The sequence below is a fragment of the Aptenodytes patagonicus genome, chromosome W (genome assembly GCF_965638725.1).
Source record: "Aptenodytes patagonicus chromosome W, bAptPat1.pri.cur, whole genome shotgun sequence".
Lineage (NCBI taxonomy): Eukaryota > Metazoa > Chordata > Aves > Sphenisciformes > Spheniscidae > Aptenodytes > Aptenodytes patagonicus.
In genome coordinates, this window is record NC_134981.1 from 14,606,722 (window position 1) to 14,632,130 (window position 25,409).

General features: G+C 41.2%; 1 protein-coding gene across 2 annotated transcripts; it reads right to left on the minus strand.

The window, feature by feature from the left end:
- Positions 1-1,451: 1,451 nt before the first annotated feature.
- On the minus strand, positions 1,452-25,409 carry LOC143172112 (sorting nexin-18-like). Of its 2 annotated transcripts, XM_076361371.1 has the most exons (3): positions 24,117-25,409; positions 23,852-23,894; positions 1,452-3,986 (listed from the first exon to the last, which is right to left on the minus strand). In XM_076361371.1, exons 1-3 carry the CDS (start codon positions 25,407-25,409, stop codon positions 3,733-3,735), a joined length of 1,590 nt encoding a protein of 529 aa, XP_076217486.1. In that variant the 3' UTR covers positions 1,452-3,732. The 2 variants fall into 2 exon arrangements, with proteins under 2 accessions (XP_076217486.1, XP_076217485.1); XM_076361370.1 differs by having other exon boundaries at positions 23,852-25,409.

A 25,409-nucleotide genomic window follows, 5' to 3' on the forward strand; every position in this document is an offset into this window, starting at 1 on the left:
AGCCCCTTCTGGATGAAAGGAAAAACAATTACAGAGAAAGTCTCACTTAGCCGCTACTGACCGAGGTTAGAACCAAGATTGCTTGGAGCAAGTGGGAGCTACAGAAAATTTATCTGTCAAACTTTAGCACAGTAGGGCCTGGAGAAACCTTAGCTTAACTTGGAAATATTTGGGCAAATTTTCACAGGCAGTGCAGCAGGCATATCTAAGGATGCAAAAGATAGTAAGTCTGCCAAATTTCAAGTCCTTGTTCCAAAGTATGAAAGAACTAAAGCTTTCCAGCCAAACTGTTTAGAGAATTTAAGAGGAAAAAACTTTTTTATTTTTATGATCTCCTTCTGAGAAATAGCTGAACAACTTTTGTTTAAGTTTCCCAGAAGAATTCAGGCTGGAGCAGACAACCAGCATGGAATGTGTTAGCTGGAATAGTGAAGGTCTGGCAAAATAAGAAGGTACTGCAAACAGGGTCTTGTAATTCACCAAAAAGATACCTGTGCCTCACCAAATAATGTAGGTATTTTCAGTGTAGGCAGTTCATTAACATTTTCTAAAAACATATCAATTTTATATGCAACATATTCTTCCATTTTGAATTTTTTTCAGATTTTGTTGGTGCTTGTCTTGAATGTTTCATCACCACATAATTTTCCTACTGATCTCTCTAAGCTGGGTCTTAGAACACTTCTAAATCAAGCGTACCATGCCATTGGACCCTGAAACTGGTAGAGAGAATCTAGAAAACATGCACAAGTCATAAATAGAGGCAACTGTCTTCTCTGCAAGTATCAGACAACAAAAGGGCTAGGAAACACACTGATCTAATCATTTTAGCAGGTTGTTAATTTCTAAATCTAAAACCTACAATTTAAATAGAAACATTATTCACACTCCACTTGCTGGTCATTCTAAGTAGATATATTCCCGATAGGTTTATTCCACAGTTTTCATTGGATTCAGCACTTTCACAGAAACCAATACCTCAGTGGATCTTCTTGCAGCTTTCAATTCAACCTCTCTAACCCCCAACAAGTATACCAGATACTTAACTACTGCCAATGCAAAAATTGTGATGCATCAAAAACAAATTACAGGAATGGAATAAAACAAAGGCATTTAACATTATTCTATAGAGCTAATTTGCTTGCCTCCACGTTTATTTATTTAAAAGGATTGTTAGACTTCCTTTGATGCTTCCACAGTCCCACACAATATACATTCACTTTACTGTAGAGTACATTGGGATCTCAGACCTCACCATCCAGTAGTCCGTCAGTCATGAGTGGTCAATGTCATACTTGTTCCAAATAAAATTAAAACTGTAGTTCTCGCATAGTGCAGTAAGCATTAATGGAGTTTAGGCTCCCCATATCAGTTTAACTCCAACTCTATAATGAGTGAGGAAAAAAGGAAGACACTAATATGGATGCAGATTTGAACCTTTCTGAACTCTGTAACAATTCAGATCCAGGATTCCAGTCAAGTATTTTGGTACATCAAGTTTAACCAATTAGCATCCCTACTCTCCCCCCGCCCCAAAAATTCAAAAATGAGAAAGTAAGGTGAAGGCCATGACAGTTTATTTGGGAAAACTGTACCTATCTGATAATGTTGTATGTATACATATCACAGCTTAATTTCCCCCTGGACACGTACATGTCATTAATACTAACCTCCTAGAATACTTTGACTGGAACAAGATCAATTTCTGTACAGGTCTTAATACCTCCACGTAGAATTAATTTGACTGTAGTCTGATCTAATTACTGCAAAGACATTTAATAAGACAGTATCTGGCTTAAGCAAACACAAACCATGGAACTCAGCTCAAACCTAGCTCATCACTATCTCATGTAATTAAACAACATATGGGAAGCTGGAGTACTGCTGGGAAGAGCTATTACGGGAAGTGGTGAGTTTTGAATGTAGAACGAGACACCATGAGGAAGACAAAGAGCAAGCCAGCCCTATGACTATGGTCCTTATATTATGGTCAACCTTGTTGTTTGCAGCACTCTTTTAATAGCCTGGAAATGGAGAATTTCCTCACTGACTGTTCTTTCTTTTACAAATACTGTTTTTTTCCTCTTCGTTATTCTGTATTTTACTTCTTTGGGTACATACTAGCAGCACTGCTGAATGCAACATGCTCAAAATAGCAATCTCCAAGCATCTGAAGATGAATCTTAAAACCAAAACTACATTCTTACATTTATTCCTCTAAAACAGAGGTGTGGTGTTAAGCTACAGAAACTCACATGATCGAGCAAAAGAACTGTACCATTTCTGCTGCATAGGTGAGGAATGGTTTGTACTTAAATGTAACTATTGCTTAACTTCCTTTTCCAGGATATTGTTTGTTTAAGCTATCTTTGATTAATTTAATTAAAACAAAAAAGTAAACATTTTGCTTCCTTGGAAAGTTTTGTTATTTTTGTTTAGGAGAAAAAAGGTAGGATAAATAAAAACCTTCTTTCATACTGACCTATAAGAAGGAAACCAATAGGTTATAAACACAGACTTCAGACTTAATTCAAGGGAAATAAGCCAGAAAACTCTTTAAAAGATAGTGTTTACGTATATATAAATGCACCCTGCTTGTCAAAAATATTTATACAAAAATTAAGACAACTGTTAATTCAAGTGTTATAAACATAAAAATGCAACCTGTTTTCCAAGTCAGTTCAGCCAAGAGTTATTTTAGATCATTTATATTACTGAACATCCCTGAAAATTTGTAACTTAGTAAACTAATGAATCACAGTGGAGTCTCAACTCAGACAACTGCCAATGTAGATGCAAGTCTGAAGATAAACTGAATCAGCAATGAACAATGAGCAGATCATTTCAAACATAAAAAACGTTCTAGCCACACAGCTTGCATTCACATCCCCTTGATATACATAATTTTTATTAGGCTAGCTCTTCAAATTTCCACTCACAGTAATGCTTTATACTAAAAAAAACCCCCTCACTGTAATATTCATTTCGGAAAGGGGATTTAGTGGTGTATTTTTGTATATGTGCTTAGCATCCTAGTACATGTAACAAGTAGTCTCCATTTTCAGGGCAAGTGTGAATAGATTTAAGTTCTCCTTTTTGAGACAACATTTGTCGTAAGACAGTACTTGCTGTGCAAACTGGATGGCAGCTGATTTTTTTCCAGTCAATATGAGGTTTCATAATCAGTTCCTGTCATAGGCATCAACCCTTCATTCATTCAATCATAAAAATGTGACTTACTAGAAAAGGAAAAATAGAGTCTAAAGGCACAGAATCGCATAGCTGCTCTAGTAGGAGTCTGTAAACAGAGAATCGTTTGAATTTAGGAAATCCAAATCTAGGAAAGTAAAAAGGCATCTGAAGCAAGCTTTTATCTAGCCAAATTCCTTGAAGATCCAAAAGGTTTTGAGGTCTATAAAGTATGCACTAAAATACCATATTTCAAAAAGCAATAAGGCAAATAGTATACTCATTATTTCAAAAAAGTTACAATGGTAGTGTAGGCATACACAGCATAACTTAGTTACAATGTGTGATACTGTTTCTACTACATAGCCCTATAACTGTTTCCTTTCTACATAATCAGAGATTAAACCGGGGTTCCAGGTGAACACAAAACCATCCTTGTACCACCATCTACCACTGGCAACAGTTCTTCAGCAGCAGCAATGTTTGCTCTGCTGCTTGAGTCACATTCATACTGAGGAAAGTCCACAAATCAAAGTTCAGAGATTAAACACTGTCATACTTGTGAAGAGCTTCTTCTAGCTTTTGTGTCACTTTTTGAAAAAAGAGTATTTGCTGTTGCAAGAAATGCTGCATCTGTGATTTAAAGTCCCTCACACGAATTTTGTGGAAATGATTAATTTCTGCTAGGGTGGCAAAAGAAATAATGTTACAGCGTTCTTGAATGCCCTCAGCTTTTTGGAGCTCCATCTTCCCCTCTTCCACATGTCGCTTACTCTCCTTTACTTTGGTAAGGGCTCCTGTGTAAAGAACAAAACAAAATAGTTGAACTGTGAGGACAATGTAGACTCAACTACTGTACTTTAACAAGTGATTTAATAACAACAAGGATTCATAGAAAGCTCATTCTAAATGTATTTATATGTGTGCATATATATATGAATGAAAAGAAATAAAATAAAAGCTTTTTCAGATCAAAAATCACAGAACAGTGAATCTTGTTTAAAAAAAAATTTTTTTTTAAGGCTCTAGCTTACAAAAGTTAGTAAAACATGCCTATTTCACAATCTTAAAAATCAGATGGTGTCCTTCAGAGAATATCTGATAAATATACCAGTAGTGGAAAAAAATGAAAGCACTAGAAAACTAGTCAGACCAATTTAAGCCTACATAAACACCAGAAAAATAGCCTCATTCAGAAATTGGACTTTGTGAAACATCACAACTTTTCACAATCTTTGCAAAACATCAAAAGGAGATCTGAATACACAAAATCTTGCCAATACACCATTCTGCTTTTACACTACAGATACCCAAAAATTAATTATTGAGTACTAGAGAATCTAAAAGTTTATTTTAAAGTTGTAGACATCCAGGTAGAGCTAACACAATCTTGTAAAGAGCTAGAAGAAACAGAGAGCAAAAGAATTGACAGTCCTCCTCCTCCAAATAGCTAATTAAAGCACACACATCCTACAAAAACAAAATATCACCCAAATCAGACTCACCCAAAGCAGACTCATATAGTGACACAGAATACCAAGATACGTCTTAGACATTTATGTTCATGTCTCAATTTCCCATAAGAGCAACTTCTTTGCCTTAAATATTATATACATATTTTATTCATATAACTAAAACCAGTCAGACCAATAAAGCTTTTATCTTCTCACAAAAAGTTAGTGATATGACATTTTTCACAACCTTTATGACCACACAAGTTACTTGTTCCTTTAACTATTTGTAATGTCTTAACTAACTCTCTCCTTTCATATTACACTTCTTACCATATGTGGGGGGCTGATCCCGGCTGGACACCAGGTGCCCACCAAGCCGCTCAATCACTCCCCTCCTCAGCTGGACAGGGGAGAGAAAATATAACAAAAGGCTCATGGGTTGAGATAAGGACGGGGAGAGATCACTCACTAATTACCGTCACGGGCAAAACAGACTAGACTCAGGGAAATTAATTTAATTTATTACCAATCAAATCAGAGTAGGATAATGAGAAATAAAACCAAATCTTAAAACACCTTCCCCCCACCCCTCCCTTCTTCCTGGGCTTAACTTCACTCCCGAATTCTCTACCTCCTCCCCCCGAGCGGCACAGGGGGACAGAGAATGGGGGTTGCAGTCAGTTCATCACACATTGTCTCTGCCGCTCCTTCCTACTCACACTCTTCCCCTGCTCCAGCGTGGGGTCCCTCCCACGGGAGACAGTCCTCCACGAACTTCTCCAACATGGGTCCTTCCCACAGGCTGCAGTTCTTCACAAACTGCTCCAGCGTGGATCCTTTCCACGTGTCCTTTCCACAGGGTGCAGTCCTTCAGGAACAGACTGCTCCAGCGTGGGTCCCCCATGGGGTCATAAGTCCTGCCAGCAAACCTGCTCCAGCATGGGCTCCTCTCTCCATGGGGCCACAGGTCCTGCCAGGAGCCTGCTCCAGCATGGGCTTCCCATGGGGTTACAGCCTCCTTCAGGCACATCCACCTGCTCTGGCTTGGGGTCCTCCATGGGCTGCAGGTGAATATCTGCTCCACCATGGACCTCCATGGGCTGCAGGGGGACAGCCTGCCTCACCATGGTCTTCACCACAGGCTGCAGGGGAACCTCTGCTCCGGCGCCTGGAGCACCTCCTCCCCCTTCTTCTTCACTGACCTTGGTGTTTGCAGAGTTGTTTCTCTCACATATTCTCACTCCTCTCTCCGGCTGCTGTTGTGCAGCAGGTTTTTTTCCCCCTTCTTAAATATGTTATCCCAGAGGCATTACCACCATCGCTGATTAGCTCAGCTTGGGCCAGCGGCAGGTCTGTCTTGGAGCCGGCTGGCATTGGCTCTGTCGGACATGGGGGAAGCTTCCAGCAGCTTCTCTCAGAAGCCACCCCTGTAGCCCCCCCAGCTACCAAAACCTTGCCACACAAACCCAATACACCATACAAACGACTACAGTTCACTGACAGGACTCCCTATACATTGCCTTGAAGAAATGCTTTTCTGTACTCCCTACAGCGATACTAGCCAGCAAGCTAACAAAGAAACCTCTCTGCCTATATCTTTCAGGACAACCTCCACTCTATCTGCTGGGGAAGCAGGTTTGTCTTCTTGTCAGCCTGAATCCACACATGTAGTAAACACCATTAAACAGTAAAAATGCAGTTCATCAGCAGTAATATTATCTCCTGTCCTTTCCTTCCTGTGCCTGTTTAATACGCCATTTCGAATACGCCTTCCCCCAGTGCCCTGAGACATCTCTGCAATTCGGATTTGGAATATGACTTTGTGCACGGCAGTGTCTGGGTTTGCTCTATGGCCAGCGAGTTGGGAGGGAACCGGACAGCACGGCCACTGCTCACTGCATTTCGTTCCCGCTTCTCACATTCCCCTGCCTGCTGCGGCTCATCCCCTGCCCATCTCCAACCCCTCACCAGGCAGTCAGGTAGAATGGAGGGTCAAGGTATGCTCTTATTACAGGCAAGTTAAAATACCAGATGATTTGGCAGACTTGGGGAAAAAGAGTTTGTTGCATTTTTTAAACGCAATGGGGGTTGTGCCTTGCATTATAAATAAAATCTGGAATTCCTAAATTCAGAGAAGCATGCGTGATTTTTCTCCATTCAACTTCTAACAACAGCTTGTTAACTGTGCCAGGGGGTGTTTTTAATAGCAAATACTTGGAAAATATTCCCTCTGTTATCAATACTTCTCTACTCTTAAAATCATATTTTTCGCCTCAATTTGCATTTAGGCTGCGCTCTACGTGGCATCTCCTGTCTGCAGTCCTGGTATGAGCTTTGAGTCGCGAGCATAAGAAATTCCCCTCTGGTGTGACGTACTTGCAGAAAGACCATACAGAAGATTTTCCTTTTCTTTTTTAAACTGTGGCAGGGAAGTTATTAACAAGGTAAGTGTAGACTTGAGACTGCATGGCTGAGGACACCGGTATTTGAGTGGCAGAGGCCATGCTCTGAACCCAGCGCGCCAAAGAGCTGCCCGGAGGCCAAGAGCACCGAATCTCCCCAGGGGCTGCGAGGTGGTGGCAGGGCCTGGCTCCACACCTTCCCGGTCCCCACGGCCCACCGGCATGGTGGCTAAAAGCTTGGCACCAGCTGCTACAGCTGATTGACCTCATCATCTCCAGCCTGGCCCAAAAAAACACCACCAAAAAACCTTTTCCACACGCAGTGGTGCCAGCAGCAGGACCGTGCCAGAAGATCTGTATTTTCTCCTTCAAGGAGTGAGGAATCTGTGAGGTAGGGCACAATCTGAAAAATATTTAATCCCCTCTTCTGCAAAAAGGACGCTTCTTTCAACAAACAAAACCGAGCTTAGCAAAAATTTTCTCTGCGTTCTGTTGGCATAGCAGGAATCCATGCAAGGCTGTGAAAAACTGAAATTTGGAACTGTCCTGGTTTTGGCTAGGATAGAGTTAATTTTCTTCATAGTAGCTAGTATGGGGCTATGTTTTGGATTTGTGCTGGAAACAGTGTTGATAATACAGGGATGTTTTAGTTACTGCTGAGCAGTGCTTACACAGAGTCAAGGCCTTTTCTGCTTCTCACCCCACCCCACCAGCAAGTAGGCTGGGGGCGCACAAGAAGTTGGGAGGGGACACAGCTGGGACAGCTGACCCCAACTGACCAAAGGGATATTCCATACCATATGGCGTCATGCTCAGCATATAAAGCTGGGGGAAGAAGAAGGAAAGGGGGGACGTTTGGAGTTATGGCGTTTGTCTTCCCAAGTAACCATTACACGTGATGGAGCCCTGCTTTCCTGGAGATGGCTGAACACCTGCCTGCCGATGGGAAGTGGTGAATTAATTCCTTGTTTTGCTTTGCTTGCGTGCGCGGCTTTTGCTTTGCCTGTTAAACTGTCTTTATCTCAACCCACGCGTTTTCTCACTTTTACTCTTCTGATTCTCTCCCCCATCCCACCAGGGGGGAGTGAGCGAGTGGCTGTGTGGTGCTTAGTTGCCGGCTGGGGTTAAACCACGACAGGGACTTACTGGAAGCCAGATAGAGCTGGTTAAATAAACATGACAACTCTTCGGTTGTGATGTGGGAAACAGCTTTAGATGTTATTTCTAGAATGACCAAACTGGAAGAAAAATACTGAAATTTACAGCATCAGCAGCTGAAAGCATAACTAAGTTCTGGAGCATGTATAATCTTAAAATTATTTTACATCAATAAAAAAACATACATTACCAAACACTAAACCCCTCCAGACTAGACATATTATGCGTTATGCATTTTCTGCCATTAAAAAGAAAGAAGAAAGATTTATAATTAGGGAAAGGAATCCAAGGGGAAAACTTGCAGCCATTAATACTGCTCTCTTAATGCATATAGATTCATACTGGTCCTAAACTGGAATGTCCTTTAAAACCTAGGCAGATTACAACCGGAGGTCAGCAATGTATGACAAGAGCTTATACATATGCTTAAGCACAAACTTGCTTGTTTTTTTGAAGTGCCTCTAAATGAAGTGTTGAATTATTAGTGAAACAATTAACCTGAAAATAACTTAATAGAGTGAAAATTTTAGCTTATTTTAGGACAATCAAAGAACCTTCCCAATACACAGATTAAAAAAGGCAATGATGTGCTTTATTTTGAAAAGCAAAGGACCATTTGTTCTAAAATGTCATTTTTAATTTGTTCAGTATCTACTGAAGTTTGCAAGACAGTTTAGTAAATCTTAGAAAAAAGTGTTTTTAGTTTGCACAACTTTGCAAACAGCATTACTAACAATAACATACCACATTTCATCTCAAATTTTCTCAGAACACTTCTCCATAGCCTACATCCCTTCTATTTGAATCTACATGAGCAAAACTCTGAGCTGGAGCAGATATTCATTGATGTCAAGGGTGCAATGATCCACGCAGGTTACTAATGGCGAAAGGGGGAAGGAGGACAGGGTGAGGGAAGAGAGCAGACCCTTATATGCATCCCTGCTTGAAAACAAGGGTCTTCCTCAGAGATGCCTGAGTGGACGACAGGGCCTGTGGTAACCCCTAATGCCTCCCAGCCCGCAACTCCTAACCGGTCTCACCCCAGGCTGTACACCATGAACACCTCCCCCCCCCATCCGCACTAATCTATCCATCACCCTCAGCACCTAATCCAGCACCCTCCAGCTCCTGCTGCCGCCCTTGCAGGCTGTTGAGGCTGAGCAAGCCCCCTCTGGCCTAAGTACACCTGCAGAAGCATCTCCTGGTTTCTGAATTTAAAGATGTGAACATCAAGTATTGGTTTGGACAATCCAAAAAAGCAAGATGTTGTATTGGGTTTGCATGGCAAGGTTTTGGTAGCAGGAGGGGCTTCTGTGAGAAGCTGCTGGAAGCTTCCCTTATATCCAATAGAGCCAGTGCCAGCCAGCTCTAAGACAGACCCGCTGCTGGCCCAAGCTGAGCCAATCAGCGACGGTGGTAGCGCCTCTGGGATAACATATTTAAGAAGGGGGAAAAAAACCTGCTGCACAACAGCAGCCGGAGAGAGGAGTGAGAATATGTGAGAGAAACAACTCTGCAAACACCAAGGTCAGTGAAGAAGGAGGGGGAGGAGGTGCTCCAGGCGCCAGAGCAGAGATTCCCCTGCAGCCCATGGTGAAGACCATGGTGAGGCAGGCTGTCCCCCTGCAGCCCATGGAGGTCCACGGTGGAGCAGATATCCACCTGCAGCCTATGGAGGACCCCAAGCCAGAGCAGGTGGATGCGCCCAAAGGAGGCTTTGACCCCATGGGAAGCCCATGCTGGAGCAGGCTCCTGGCAGGATCTGTGGCCCCGTGGAGAGAGGAGCCCACGCTGGAGCAGGTTTGCTGGCAGGACTTGTGACCCCATGGGGGACCCACGCTGGAGCAGTCTGTTCCTGAAGGACTGCACCCCGTGGAAGGGACTCACATTGGAGAAGTTCATGGAAGACTGTCTCCCATGAGAGGGACCCCACGCTGGAGCAGGGGAAGAGTGTGAGGAGTCCTCCCCCTGAGGAGGAAGGAGCAGCAGAAACGCGATGAACTGACCACAGCCCCCATTCCCTGTCCCCCTGCACCACTTGGGGAGGGAGGAGGCAGAAAAAATCGGGAGTGAAGTTGAGCCCGGGAAGAAGGGAGGGGTGGGGGGAAGGTGTTTTAAGACTGAGTTTTTATTTCTCATTACCTTACTCTGATTTGATTGGTAATAAATTAATTTCCCCGAGTCTAGTCTGTTTTGATCTCTCCCCGTCCTTATCTCGACCCATGAGCCTTTTATTTTCTCTCCCCTGTCCAGCTGAGGAGGGGAGTGATAGAGCAGCTTTGTTGGGCACCTGGCATCCAGCCAGGGTCAACCCACCACAGATGTATTTCAAAACAAAAGCAGAATTATGGCAGCCCTAGAAAAGACTAACACACATTTTAGGGAAAAGAAACAGGAGTCACCTCCTAATGCATATTAGCTCAAGGAAACCTGCTGAATACACATCTGGGATAAATATCTGCCAATGCACTGTTCCCAGAGGGATGGAATACATTAAAAAAAAATTTTATTTTTTTTTTTTTTTAGCTCCAGCTCTACAGATTCTGTAAAGATTTGCCCATACATTTAAAGCTTCTGTTCTGATGAAAAGACCTTCTGTCAGGAGATCATGTTCTAGTGATCAGGACTAGCTTTCAAACAGCGAAGAGGGCCTGGATCAAAGACACTGCAAAAAGGTGTGCTACATCTATTTCTGTTCTTAAAGGTGGGGAAAAGCAGATGTGAATGCTGTTTTTCATTGCCCAAAGCCGGATGTTAAACAGACAGTGGTGCTCACTGAATGCTGCTAAGGGCTTAAGAGAAACTTGCAGGTTTCAGTGCTTGTTTTGAAGTATGAGATTAGACAACACAAGATGATATAAACACAGTTAACAAGGGACATTTATAGTAATGTGCTAGCAGCCAAGAAGACAGGGACAATGTAAAATTCCTGCTAGAAATAAATACTTCCAAGCTGTGAAACACACAATACAAACAGCAACTTAAATAGGTGCTGAGGAGTTATCAGGGAAAAAAAAAAGTGCATTGAGTCAGTAAGCTGGACACGTAAACATGAGGTTGCAATGAGGCAGGAAAACGCAAATACATTCAGGAAAATTAAATAAAAAAAATTCCTGAACCTGAGAGCACTCAGGTTTGAGTCAAGCAATATATTTTCCCATCACCTGCAGTTTTTTACACTAATAAATGATTTGAGATTGTGTGAACAGTTAACTAAGGGTGGGTTTGAATCCATACTTGAGCTTGTACTTACTCCCCCCCCCACTATACATATGCATATATACATGTAAACCCATGCTGATGCATATATGTCTCCAAGCTCTCCAATTGCATGGTATGATCAGCCTACCAGCAGCTAGCCCTACACTGGTTCTTCACGCTTAGCGTACATGACATAAGCCCAAGTTGCTGCCTGCAATGTAACCAGAAGGAAAAAGTTTCAGGGCTCAGCTCATGAAGACTGCAATCAAGACTGCTCTTCGCTCAACTCCTTTGTCTCACTTGAAGCTAGGTCTCCCCCGCACCTGCCAGCATGGGTTATCAGAAGCTGAAGAAGAGCAGTACCTGCTAAGGGTGCACCATCTTCCCACTACCCCATCTCCACCTCTCCCCAAAGTACCTGAACATCAGCTTTGGAGTTTTGCATACAGCAGTCAGGAGCGAAACTCCAGCTGTGTCTTTAGTTACTAATCCAAATAAAGACAAGCCTAGAGAAAGGGAATTCTTTAGGGCAGGAGCCCTTTTTTGCTCTTTATTTGCACAGTGCTTAGTACAGTGGACATCCATTCCACAGCTGGGCTTGCTCAATTCTTAAAAAACACAAGCAGTAATTAATGATACGCTTCATAACTGTATCACTCTTTTCTGAAAAACATCTAAGAAACTGCTGTAGTAGCAATGATTTAACTGCATACAGTAATATTGCATATGGGATGAAACACAAAGAAGCATCGGCTCAACATTGCTAGAATGTAGCACTAAGTATCTGTTGAAGTCCGGGAGGTCTGCAATTCACAGTCAGTCACTCTCAGGAACATGTATTAAGTCACCAATATATCAATGTCTTCAGTATCTCAGTCTAAAATACTGAACTTAAAAAAACTTACCCAGCTTATAGGAGCCAACGCATTAATTTTTTAAATCCTATATAACTGTAATGCCTTTATCACTGCAGTTATTCAAATATTTCTTTCACTTTAGTGATTAATTATGCTAAAACAGAGCAAATAGATTTCTTTCACTAGTAGTGAGATAACAGTTTACATGTATGTCAGTTATGATTACTACAACACTTTCTTTCAGCAAGTACCCATGTTCTTGTTACTTTATACCTTGAGTTAAAGAATTATTGCAAAACAACTGCAAAGGGAATGAAAGAAGACACGTGAGACAAAAAAAGTTAATCTTGTGGTTCTCCTTGATATATTACAAAGAACGTTATTTTCTGAAATGTATTTTTAATGGAACTGGGGGAGGGAGGGAGAGTGAAGCAGTGAGCTGAGTGCCAGCCCAACAATATGTGCAGCTCCTCACGTGATGGCTCTTTGCCTTTCCCCAGCCGGCTTTGGCACTGCCAGGAGGGAGGCGAGCACAGGCTGGCACACCGCTGGGGCCACTGGTCATGCTGCAGGTGAGAAGCAGTAACCGTTCCGAGGGACAGAAATGTGGCACCTGGCCACAAGCTGCTCCAAGCACAAATCCATACTTTTCTATTTGTAAACCCTATTCATAAATTATACTGAAAAAAACAGCCATAAAGACGGCAGAATGGAAAAAAACCTGAGGAGGGTGATCATTCCGGCCTTGACATCAGTGGTAAGTGTGGCAAAACCAAAGAGTACCAGATTCCTGACCCCCGGCCAACAAGCTTCGGTGCGACAGCCTCCCCCAAGACCTTGTGTCAAAGTCCAAAGGCTCCTCTGAAAGATGGCTCTCTCAACAGGGAAGGACAGCTAGGGTCAGAAAACACTGTGCTCCTTAAAGAAACTCCCAAGTTTGACAAAGAAAATATTTTAGCAGTTGTACCTGAGAAACCTTGTGCAAATAAAATGACCTGTGCAATAAATAATTTTTCATCTTTCTACTGTCAGCAAGCTACAAAATAAAATTTGGTACATTACTTACTAGAAAGTAAAACAACATACATTTCCACACCATTCAGCTGCCCATCATATTAAATGGCCTAACAGTAGGCATGACGTGTCCTTCAAAGCAGGCTACTTGCTATTGAAGGGAGAGCTTTGAATGAGTCTAACGACTCCCTTTGCTTTACTTTTATTACAAGACACTGTCTCTAATATGAGACACCATCTCTGAAAAGAAGGGAGAAAACAATGTATTCATCATGTTGCTTTTAGTGGCTTTCATAAAAGGATGCAAAAGCAGAAAATGAAATGTTTCTTTTTCCTTACCAAAGAACCTAATGATGAGATTATTTAACTACAGCTCTTTGCTTAAAGATTTGAAAAGGCAAACCCTGGGTAGCCCATGTGCATATAGCACATTTTTGATTTACCCTCCTGAAATAAACAACTGTGGAAGAAACATTATCTCTAATCCATCAGACTGCTGCCAGAACAAGCCTGTCTACGTGGCCGTCCCACTTACACCAGATCTAGCAAAGATGTTACGGGATGACTCAAATGACTAATCCAATAAAAAAAACTGCATTTGGCCTGGAGGGGAGGAAGATGGTGACTTAGTTTTATCAATGGCTTAGCTATTTGATCTAACTCAGCCCAGGGCTACACAATCATTAGCTCCAACACAAGGGAAGTTGCAGAAGCACCACACAAGATTACACATAACATGAAATCCTACTCTGAAAAAAGCCCCCAAACTTCCCTCTCTCAATTCAAAGTGAAACGATGAAATTGTATGTAGCAGAATAGAGATTTTACTATGTTGACAGTTTATTTGCTTAAGAATGCTTTGAGCACAGATTAACAAAAGAAGCCTACATTAAGTTAAGATTCTGCAAATTCTTTACATTTTCTGGCCATGATTTAGAATGGAAAGCAGCATAATGGGAATTTGCCTGAAATTAAAAACAGAAGACTTCTCCAGTAGAGACTTAACTGTATAAAAGAAATGTCACAGGGAAAAAGTAGCATTACAGTAACTAACATAGGAACGACTCGCTACTTTAAAATCTGGTTTTACAATTTTAAACAGAAAAAAGCAAGTGATCTTCAACATCAAAGGCAAAATGATGAAGTCACTTGTTTTTTTTCTGAAAGTGCCAACACAATAGCGTTTTCAAAACCAGGCTTTCTAATTCAAAGATGATATGCTTCTTGATGGTGGAAAACTATTTTAACAAAGTTCTATTTTCCATAAGGAAAGTTAGAAATATAAAAATAAAATATATCAAATTTTAATTACTTTAGTATTACAGGGGAGTGTATAGATATGTGAAAATGGCTATAATGCTTTTAGAATCTGCAGCCTAACAACAGTTAAAAACAGTGAGGTTTATTTTTTATTATTTCGCTGCCCATTGCTCAAAAAAAACCCAGAATAAAATACTACTATCCTATAAATCTAGGCTCATAAATTACAGTACTCTGCTAACATCTAGGTTAATGTTGACTGAGTGCAGGATTATTAATGTTAGACAGAATTATTTGTTCTTCCAGTTACCTAGTTGTAAAGCTCAGTGAAAGCTATCACCCAGAGATGCATTCTTCAGTTCAAAATGAAATCACTTTCTAATCTACACAATTTGGAGATCACGCAAAAATAAAACAGTCTTTGCTACAGATTTCAGAAACTTGATTAATTTTAATCTCATCTGGTGGTTTTAATATCTACATTGATTTAATTAATATATAACCGATTAATGATGGTGTTAGAACGCACAGTGTCAAATGTCACTCAATTTTAAAGAGCTACCAGTGTTAATGAACACGATACATGTCTAACTATTTTTTTTTAAATAATGCCATATTTAAGACCTGATTAGACTCATTGTGCATACATCTGCAAGTTGGTGTACACACACGTAAGGAAGAGCATACATAGCCAATTTATTTTATCAGATCTACAAGGACTGTAATCATACCTGTGCATGTTCAGAGTCTCCAAAATGCTCATGCTACTGAAAAATATTTAAATTATCACATTGGCAACATGCATTTCAGCTCTAGAGTCCCCCAGAGGAATCTACAAGTTTTGGTGTGCAGCACCTCTGGTATGAATATTTCACTGGGCCACGTTACACCACACTGCTATGCAAGCAACAAGCCATAGTTTGCCCTTGAAACAGTTGATAACAGGAGGTGAGAGCAAGATGGCAAAATAAATGAAATAAATGCTACAGAATTACCTGTCTATTGCACCTACTGCCACGCATAACCCCATTAACAAAAAAAAGCCCATACTGCTAAGTAACCACATGTAAAAATTGTGCAAAATCAGATGGAAGTTTTCCATTCAAATCTTGAATGCAGTGACTTTAAAACTAACATATCTTTAGATGTATTGTACACAGACAATGTTTTCAGTAAACAACCAACCTTATTTCAGCCACTACAGCATGTTTAAACTGTGTTCATGAGTAGTTCTGACTTACAGGTACCTACAGTGATGTCTGAAAGGGGGCCTGTCAGGAATAATTTCATTTTAAAATCCAGCTACATTGTTTATATTGCTGTCCATTATCACAAACATAGCGTTTTGTACCACAGCCTGAGGGGCAAACACTAGGTAATGCTGGTTTTGCCCAATTCTAAGAGTGTCTGTGCTTTTAAGCACTCATATGTACCATTTAAGGAGTTTTTCTTTGGTATGGCTTCAGCTGACACTGCAGACTGGGGGTACAGAAAGGAGTGAAACTTAAACTAGGCTGGTTGCTAGAAATGCAGTACATTTGCCCCTTGAAAAGCCGGTCATGCTTTTCAGGGTGGACACTTGAAAATTTAAGCAATTGCAATTTGCGGAAGTACCAAGATGAAACCTTTCAGTAATTTTAAGTACTTCTTACTAGCTTACATCTAAAAGTGGCACCAAACAGGCTTTTAAGATAAATCTCTGTTTTTCCAGAGTTTAAGTTGGTCTATTACAGTGTAATCATCATGGTTCTGAACACTAATTTCTCCCATTTAGGATGTTAAGAACAGGCACTTTTCTGTCAGAATGATGCTATAGACTCTCAACAGCTTTTGTAAATGCCCTGTTCATAATGCCGACTTCAAGACAACAACCTAAATCAGAAATGATGCTATGCATGTGTAATATAAATTAATCTTCAGTAAAACTGGCATATGAGCAGAAATGTCTCCTCCGGATCTGTAGAAGACGAATATAAGTTGCGGCCAAAATGACTGTAAGCATCATTATGGTAACTTCTTCAAAATTTTCTTGAGATTTGTGGGATGTGGGTGGACAGGAGAAGGCAGGTAAGACCGCATATCGAAATCCATATACCATTATCAAGAGAAGCAAGTATAAATGCAGGTTCCACCTACTCATACATCCCTACTTTATTGGGGCGCTATGAAAGACCTGCTTTTGGATGTTGTTCTCTGTAAGGCTGAAGGGAAACAAAGAGCGAGCACAATTTATGGTGTTTGCTTGTCCATCATCATCTGCTTAGCTCCAATACTGTCCTAAGATGAGCAAATACAACACGCATAGACACTTTACATAAATTCATATGAAAAGAGTCAAGATCCAAATGAAATGCAGATACCGCTCCACTTTTTCCCTAGTGTCCTTTAAATGCTCTCTCTTAGAAATCTGAATGCTGCAGTATCTCTGTAAGGACAAAAAGAAGTAGACTCCTTGTTGTAGTACAAAATATGCAAGGTAAACCATCATTAATGTAACCAATTAAAATATATTATATAATTCAAAAGTAGAACATGTGAACATTATAATAATATAATGCTATATTCATATTATATATAAGAAATTCTATATATTACGTATCGTTATATTATGTTAATTTAAAATTGTAAATACAAAAAGTTTATTAAATTAATATATTAATATAGCACATAATATATAGAGAATATTATAGTATTATAAAGGCAGAAGAGAATTGTTTGCCTTTTTAGTAGGAAGGGATCTACCCCTTTGAGTTTGGACTTCTATAAAACTGCAAACAACTTGAAAATGTAATGTCATTATCATGATATTTGAGAAAATGGTTCTTTCTTCAGTATACTACCAGTTAGCTGGCATAGCTATTCATGCATATAATGATTCAAAATGGTAAGTCTGAAAAAAATAGAATAGCAAGTTGCTTTTTACCACAGGACAAGAACGCAATATAGCATGAATCTGCTTTTTACATTGTTATGAAAGAATTGCATGTAGGCATAAAGAGAGGGTAGTTCAGTTCATCATGATTATGGAAGTTGTCCACCCGTGATATGTACCTACCTAAAACAAAGGCTGAAACTATCTCTTCTCCCTGCTCTGCTACAAGAACAATCAGAGACCCGAACAGAGACCTGAACAGATAGTTTAAATGTATCTATTCTGTTACCAATTTCATGAGACCTCCACTCCAAAATGCACTTTTCACTAGGTTTGGGTTTTTTTTATTTTTAATTTAAATTCTCATGGCCTTCATGAAAGATATAAACAAGATTGTGTAGAAAGCATTTGCCATTTGTTTGCTCTAGTCTGCTGATAAAACTAGTGTTTTGGGGGGCTAAGCCAAATGTGATTTCTTTTTTTTTTTTAATTACAATTTCAAATTCTGTGCTATTTGAATCAGGCAATTTAAAATAAGTAAGGTACCAGCTGGATGAGTTTATACAGCCTGCACACATTAACTTGGCATTTTAACTGTTCAAACAAAGTCTAACAATGAAGTCATGGAAAGATGCTGGAAAGGCTGAAACATGTCCTTGTTTCAAAGGTGACTTGTAAAATAGAAAAATCGGCCAGCTAGTTTGTTTTTGATAATGTGCTTACAAAGACTTGAAAGAGCTCTGGGAGCTACTTTCTGTTTTCAGTCTACCAATTCTTGTCTTCCCTGTTTGGATGGAAGTCCTTTTAGCAAGACCTGGAGTTCTCTCAGCTGCAAGAGAGAACCATCTCACCATCTAGATTCTTCATAAGCTTCAAGCTGAAAAGGTATTACATAGTCTTTCAAATAAGATTACTTCCTCTTTCTACAAAATAATTTTTATTTCTTCAATATCTATACTGTCCTGCTACTCTCTAGCTGTCCACAAGGTTTCCCCAGTAGACAGGGCCTTAATGCCTGCGGCGAGCAAGTACCCGTAAGAGCACAAGAGCTGACAATGTACTTGCCTTTGGTCAAATCTGTGGGTGCGAGCTCTGATCAAAACTTCTCCAGCCTGTTGGGACTAAATGGGCAGTCTGGATAGACTTTCTGGTGAGCAGTAATGCATGCAGTCTTTCCCACGGGAGGAACAGTTATACTCTTCCTCTGCTACCAGCTGTTTGCGAAAAAAAATCACTGGGATTTTATCAGCTAGGAAACATCTCTCCATCATCGAATTTGTATGATATCAGGCTAACGGGTTCCAAAAGATAACAGGAAAGAGAAATACATCATAACTGCGTGAATCTTGCTCCTTTAGAAAGGTAAGGTAAGAAGAGATGGGGGAGGGAGAGGAAAAGAGAAAAACTAAACATATTTAAGAAGACCCATGCATCTTTTAGGTAGACAGGACATAGAAGTCAAATTTTTTTCCCTGTTTAATCTTCTTCAAGAAAGGCTATTGCTCAATTTTAGTCTTGCTCATTGTTGTCCTCTGTGTGATTTACACACACCAAGGAAGCTATAATTTTATACAGTTTTAGATTCTTTCATATTTTAGCCATCTAAAAGTCTCAGTTCCCTTCAGGTTACCTTCAAATACTGGGAGGTAATATTGGGTGATTCAGCAGCAAGCAGACAACACTATATCATTGCTGTAACAGCAATGGGGAAGCTGAGAGGGCAAGAAATACAACAGTCGTCCTAGAGCAATCCATCCTTTTTCATCAAAGTCCTTAAACAGATGAAATGTAGGTACCCATCTCTTTTTACTGTTGTGAGGGTCATCTGGCTAGGATTACATGCCTAGCTCTTAGACAGTAAAGTTACTTGAGTTGAACCCCATGCAAAGTGTATGTATCTGAGGGATGGAGGGGGGGGAGGAAAGATGGATAAAGGAAAAATAGGGACAGAAAACACATGTCTGCACAACAAATTTAAGAGGCTAGAAAGCAAGCAAGAGAGAAAAGCACTGCTTTTAAATTGTGATATAAAATTTTAGGTGTGAATTTTGACCAGTCTGATTTATTTATGAACACACACACACACACACACACCCCCCAAATAATTCACTGAAAATGTTATAGAGAGCTCCAGGTTTCAGTGCTGTTTGGGGTTTTTCGATGATTGAAATTTCGATGCATTCCCAGCTGGAATGGGTTTTTTTGCCTATAATTTTGTAAGATATTCTAAAAACACTCCCAGCACATTCTTTAAACATTCTTTAGACATTTCTAGAATTAAGTTTGCTTCAGGTAAAGACGACCATTTGCTTATTTTACTTTTCACAAATGGTGATCAAGAAGCAAAAGGGTCATTCAGATTTTTTTTTTAAATAATTCTTTTAAATCTTGGCATGCAGACGAAATGGAATTGCTGCCTACATCTTAGAAAACATTTAGGCCACTTTCTCAAATCCATTTTGCAAAAATCATAACCAAAAGTTTATCGAGCGTTAACATCATAATGTTAAGAGAAAGGAGAAATCTGGAAAGCAGAGATGAAACAGCAAGCTAGGCAGTATTTTTTCCACTTTCAGGAATCACAAGAGACCAATTATAGTAATTCCTCAAACAAAACTTGAATGAAAGAAACCCTAAACCCCATAACTTCTCTACTCTCACTAAGCAAATATCAAGACAAGATAGCCAGACCAGCATGAGCTACAGTACTAGCATACACTATCTCAAATTCTCACGTGTGCATAAATTTTCTGAACCTGAACTTGCATGGGCCTGCAGTGAGCATTTATATTGAAGATTATGTAAGCCAGAAGATCTCATCAGTTGAGTGAAGCTCTAGCAATTAATATTTAGGAATTATTTTGCCAAGAATGCCTAGGGAATTTCCACAAGTAGACCTTAAAAACACAGAAAAGAACGCATTATCCATTACAAATGAAGATGGGAGGCTGCTTTTCTTCTCAAAATTAAAGCAACTGAAACTAGTATTTTTTGAAAGATACACCAGTTCTGCAAAAGAAATTACAAAAGTGCAGCTTAGTTTTCAAGCCTACTAAACCAGAAGTTGGTCCTCAACTGGCATGTGGGAGTTCAAATCCTTCCTCTGTCTCTTCTGGAGCAGGAACTTCAACTCTTCCTTCCCTCACAGAAAATTCCTTAAACACTGGGTGCACAAGGTGAAGGAGATGAATCTTTTAAAATCTCCTATTGAAGTTATTGCCATTTCATAAAATACTTACAATATTAATAAGATAATATTTGAAAATATTCCCACAGTCCATTGGTTCACATGTTTTACACAAGTGACTAAAATGACAATCCCTTTCCGCATACTTCAGATCATGTATGATGTCCTCAGCACAGGAGGCAGAAAGACCTGGACCCCAGAACAATTAAGAGCACAACGGTTAACACATTTTCCTGCTGATACACAGACAAAGCAATAGTGGGGCTTACATGGCTTTGGTTCATAATTCTAGGAGAAAAGATAAAGTCCAAACTGAGGGAAATTTTTGTCTCTGGCTCAGAGATTCTCTGGCCTTCTTTTTGCAGAAGAAAAGTTGCAGAAATGATTCAGAAACCCCAGACATGCAGACTTCTCAGTCCATACCACAAAACACACTTCCAAATCACATTAAGCAGCTGTTCAACTATCTGCAGTAGAGCAAACCCATAACAGGACAAGGCAGTCTAATATTTTACCCATAGATATAGGTATGTTTTGGGCATAGCAGACTTTATTTTTCGGTCCTTCTCAGGTCTAGGGTAATATAGAAATGGAGTCTAAAAAAGGCTTCGGTTTTTATCCCAAGTGGACAATACATTTGCATTATGTAGAAGAAAAATGGGGAAGTACTCCTAACTTCAGAGTTCATCTTTTTAAAGTCATGCCCATGTAAGCAATGTGTCAATCAGCCTGCTGTTTCTACCACTTCTAAGGGCACTTTGGGGTCATTTTACTGCACTAAGAAGTTGTACACTAGAAAATAAAACACTGAAAGAAAGACACTTCAACTCTATTTTTCAGATGATCTATTATCACCAACTGATTTTTGTCTATACGGACAATAATACTCAAATACTGACAACTATCCCAGTTAGTAAATTTAAAAGAAAGCTCTTATGTTGTAAGAACACCAAACTTCATATTTTCATCTGAAGTTTACAATTTGGAACTGAAAAGTTATACCTTGTTACAAGTAACTCTTAAAAGTAATAAAACAGCAATATACTGGGGGTAAAAAACATCTTGCTCTCAGTTTTCTTCCAGTTTGCCTATTTTGTAAAGGGAACAACAACAACACGTAACACCCGGCTCTAACCCTATTCCTATGATGAACATGGGCACTCAAGAGACCAATATCTCAAGCCCATACCATTTTCTGATGGCAAGTATGTACCAGGGATAATATTGTGTTGAAGGCAGTGTTAGCCCAGAGGTGCTGGAGCATTAACACCTGCAGGCAGACCAGCTGTATGTTTCTCCAACCAGTTCCAGGACAGTGTTCTGCCACAAAATCAGCTCAACATACATCATGCTCATGCACTGCTCTAGTGGAAGCTCATTTAGATGAACTTTCCCTGGTTCAGCATGGTAAACCTAACCAATAAGTGCAAATTTAAACAGAACTATAAAGGAAACAGAGACACGCAAGTTGAAGGAAATATGGGTTGAGTCAAGCACGTATCTTATTATTCCCAATCCTCTCCTCAAAGTAAAGTCTCCAAAAATATTACAATGAAGAACTCTATATAGTCTTAAAGCTTGAGGATATAGTATTTAAATAGTATATATCACCTGCTATTTTATACCACCTAATAAAAAAAAAAATCTTTCCCTTTGTTTTTTTTCCAGAAGCTTACAAATAATCCTATTATTAGTTGACAACTCACTTTAAAATCCTCTACTCCCAAACACAAGGCATTACCACAGTCATCCTTCTCTCCAAATTTAAAATACTTTAAAGTTGTTATCAGCACACAATGCCACAGCAGCTAACAGCACAACTCCTCCAAGGTTAGATTGTACACTTCCCTTTTTTCTTCAAAATAATATTGATTGTTTAAGCTTCCACTCACAATTTTCAAGATCCGACAGGAGAATGGAAATCTGACTTTGATGCATGTAATTTTAATGAAAAGCTTACTTTTTAAAATAACAAATTGTGCACTTTATACCAACTCTGCCTCCTCAGTTTTTCCCAGCAATAATGCATACCTCCTGAAAGCCTGCCTTTTTGATCTGTTGAAAAAAACTCTTCCAATTCTTATCATCAAACTCAAGGTATTGTTCCAGATGCAAAAACCTTGGAAATGTCACATAAGGGCACAAAAGACTGATTCACCGTGGGTGACGATTCAAGTTCTGCCTCTTGGGGTGCAGAATACCACTTATTAATCTCCAAAATAATTTTCAATAAAGAAGCTCACGCATTTTCTCGGATAACTGTTACACACACCCATTTCTGTACAGCATATGTGATGTTTTCTTGGCCTCTTTTACAGCTCTAATCCCCACACATCCTTAATCATATATAACAGCAAAAAGAATGAATGATGGGCTAGTCTTGTCACAATGGTGAAGAATATATGAATAGTATTAACTTCACAGTTGGGAAATCATCTACACATATATAGTGCTACAAACTTCTATTTATCTGAACAAGTGTCACTAGTTATATAGCAGATGATTCTTTCATTTTTGGAATTTCTTTCTCTCCGATGAATCACAAAGTGCTATACAAACGGCAACCTGAACCTCAGAAGCATATTTCAGCTAGAAAGATGCTGAAAGGATAACAGGTGAGCAACATCTTTTTATGATAATAAGGGCAAAGGATGAACAACTCCAACTAAGAACATCGTAGCAGGCCATCATCCTTACAAAGGCACCAAGAGAGTTTAATGCATGGCTGAACTGACAAACCCCAGCAGCTTTAAACATCTCATCTGAATGTCTGACACTGCAAAACACGCACACCACCATGCGCACCTCAAACAAGGTGGTCAATCGGAATATCTCCATCTTCAGATTACTTCATATTTATTATCTACTAGATCAGAGATTTAAGATACCTAACATACATTAAAGAGTAATAGATGTTTTCATACCACTTGATCTCCAGGGTTTGTAAACAAGCCCATTAATTTTTAATGTATCAGCACTATAGGCAGATGTGGTTTCTTTCAGAGATACACAGCCAAACACAGTAACCTCTAACTAATAAAATTCCCAAAAAACATCTAGACCTTTGGCACAGAATGAAAATTGTCACTGATGCGTTTTTTGTATTTTTAGCAAGTTTAACTGAGTAAACACTGAAAGATTTAACCCAAGGCCAGCAAGCCAGATGCAGAACAAATTTAGCCCTTTGTCTCTATATCTCTGTGTATACCACTGATACATAAAATTTCATCGTTTCAGAAAACACATAAGGGTGTTACCTTTCTGGACATGGATGATGTCTGGAAAGTTGGCCAAATGCCCCTGATACAGCGCTAACAAATCCATCACAGCATCTAGGTCCTGCCGGGGCTGATCTGCAAAGAGGTCCCCGATAGCATCATAGGCTTCTGCAGTGAAGGCTATGGCTTGGTTGAGGCCAGCTGAAAAGGCCTGCTGGTCCAGCTCAAATGCCTGACTGAGGCACTTAAAGGAGTGCCCCACCTTCTGGTATTCCTTCTTGAAACCAGTGACTTGTTTGCGGGCAAACTCGTTGGCCGTGTGATTAAGCTGCAGGGCGCTCTCGTCCATCTTCTTTGTGAAGGCTTTGAAGCCATCCACCTGGCTTTCCACCTCCTGCAAGTCCAGGCCAGCCCCAGGGCCAGTGGGGACACTGATGGTCAGGAAAAAGTTGGCACCCACCATCTCGTCCTTCTCAGCCTTGCGCTTGCCTTGTTTCCAGGCCTTCTCATCTGTGCTGGGACAGGTGAGGAAGTGCTGGAAGGCATCGCACTGAGCCAGCACAGGGTGGCTGCACATGTGGTCCATCCACCAGGCCAGGCCTTTGCGACGTTTGGAGATGAAGTCTTCCTCAAAGCGGCCGGTGGCCTGCTTCTCTGGCAAGTGGGGCACGGAGATGACAGGGAACTTCTCGGCCAGGCGCCCATAGAGCCAGTCAAAGTGCTTGTAGCGGCGGTGCACCTGCTGCCCAGTGTGGCTGGGCACCAGCTTGTAGGCGATGTAGCTCTTCATGCCCTTGAACTTGGTCTGCTTGGTGGGGTCCTCGATGGAGCACTGGAAGGGGTAGGGGTTCTCCTGCCACTCGGGGCCCCGGGGGCCCAGCACCACGCACAGCTTGTCCCCGTCCTTCACAAAGCCTGATGCCTCGCCCAGCACGAAGGCCTCCCCGCCGGACTTGACGAAGGTGGAGAAGCGGTTGAGGTTGCGGCTCACCGTGGCCGAGCTCTTCGCGCTGCTGCCGGGCAGGTGTGGGTGGCCTGCCAGGTGGCCACCGTGGGAGCTCAGGGACAGCTCGGACCGTGTGGACAGGTGGTAGTGGCCAGACGCCCGGCTGCCCGCCACCTCATAGTCAGGGTAGGAGCTGCCCAGGGCGCCCGGCTCATCAGCCACCGTGGAGCTTTCGTCCCAGTCGTCGTCCCAGTCATCATCGCTGCCCTGGCTGGGCTGGTAGGAGCCACCGTAGGGCGCCGGCGGGAAGGGGTACCCGGCGGCGGAGGGCAGCGGGAAGGGCTCGGGCGCCGCCGCCGCCGGGGCCTGTTGCATCGCCGGCTTGAAGGCGGCGGGGGCCGGCAGCGGCTCGAAGCCGCCGGCGGGGAGGTTGGCATAGCGGGCGGGCGGCGGCGGCTCGGCGACCGGGGCGCGGATCACCTGCACGTAAGAGGCCGGGAAGAGGCCGCGGTCGCCGCGGCTGTTGACGCCCTCCAGCCAGCCCTCGATGTCCTGCTCGCTACAGAGGCTCAGCACCTCGTGCTCCCGCAGCGAAATCTCCCCCGGGTTCTCCGACCTGAAATCGTACAGCGCCCGGGCCCGCAACGCCAT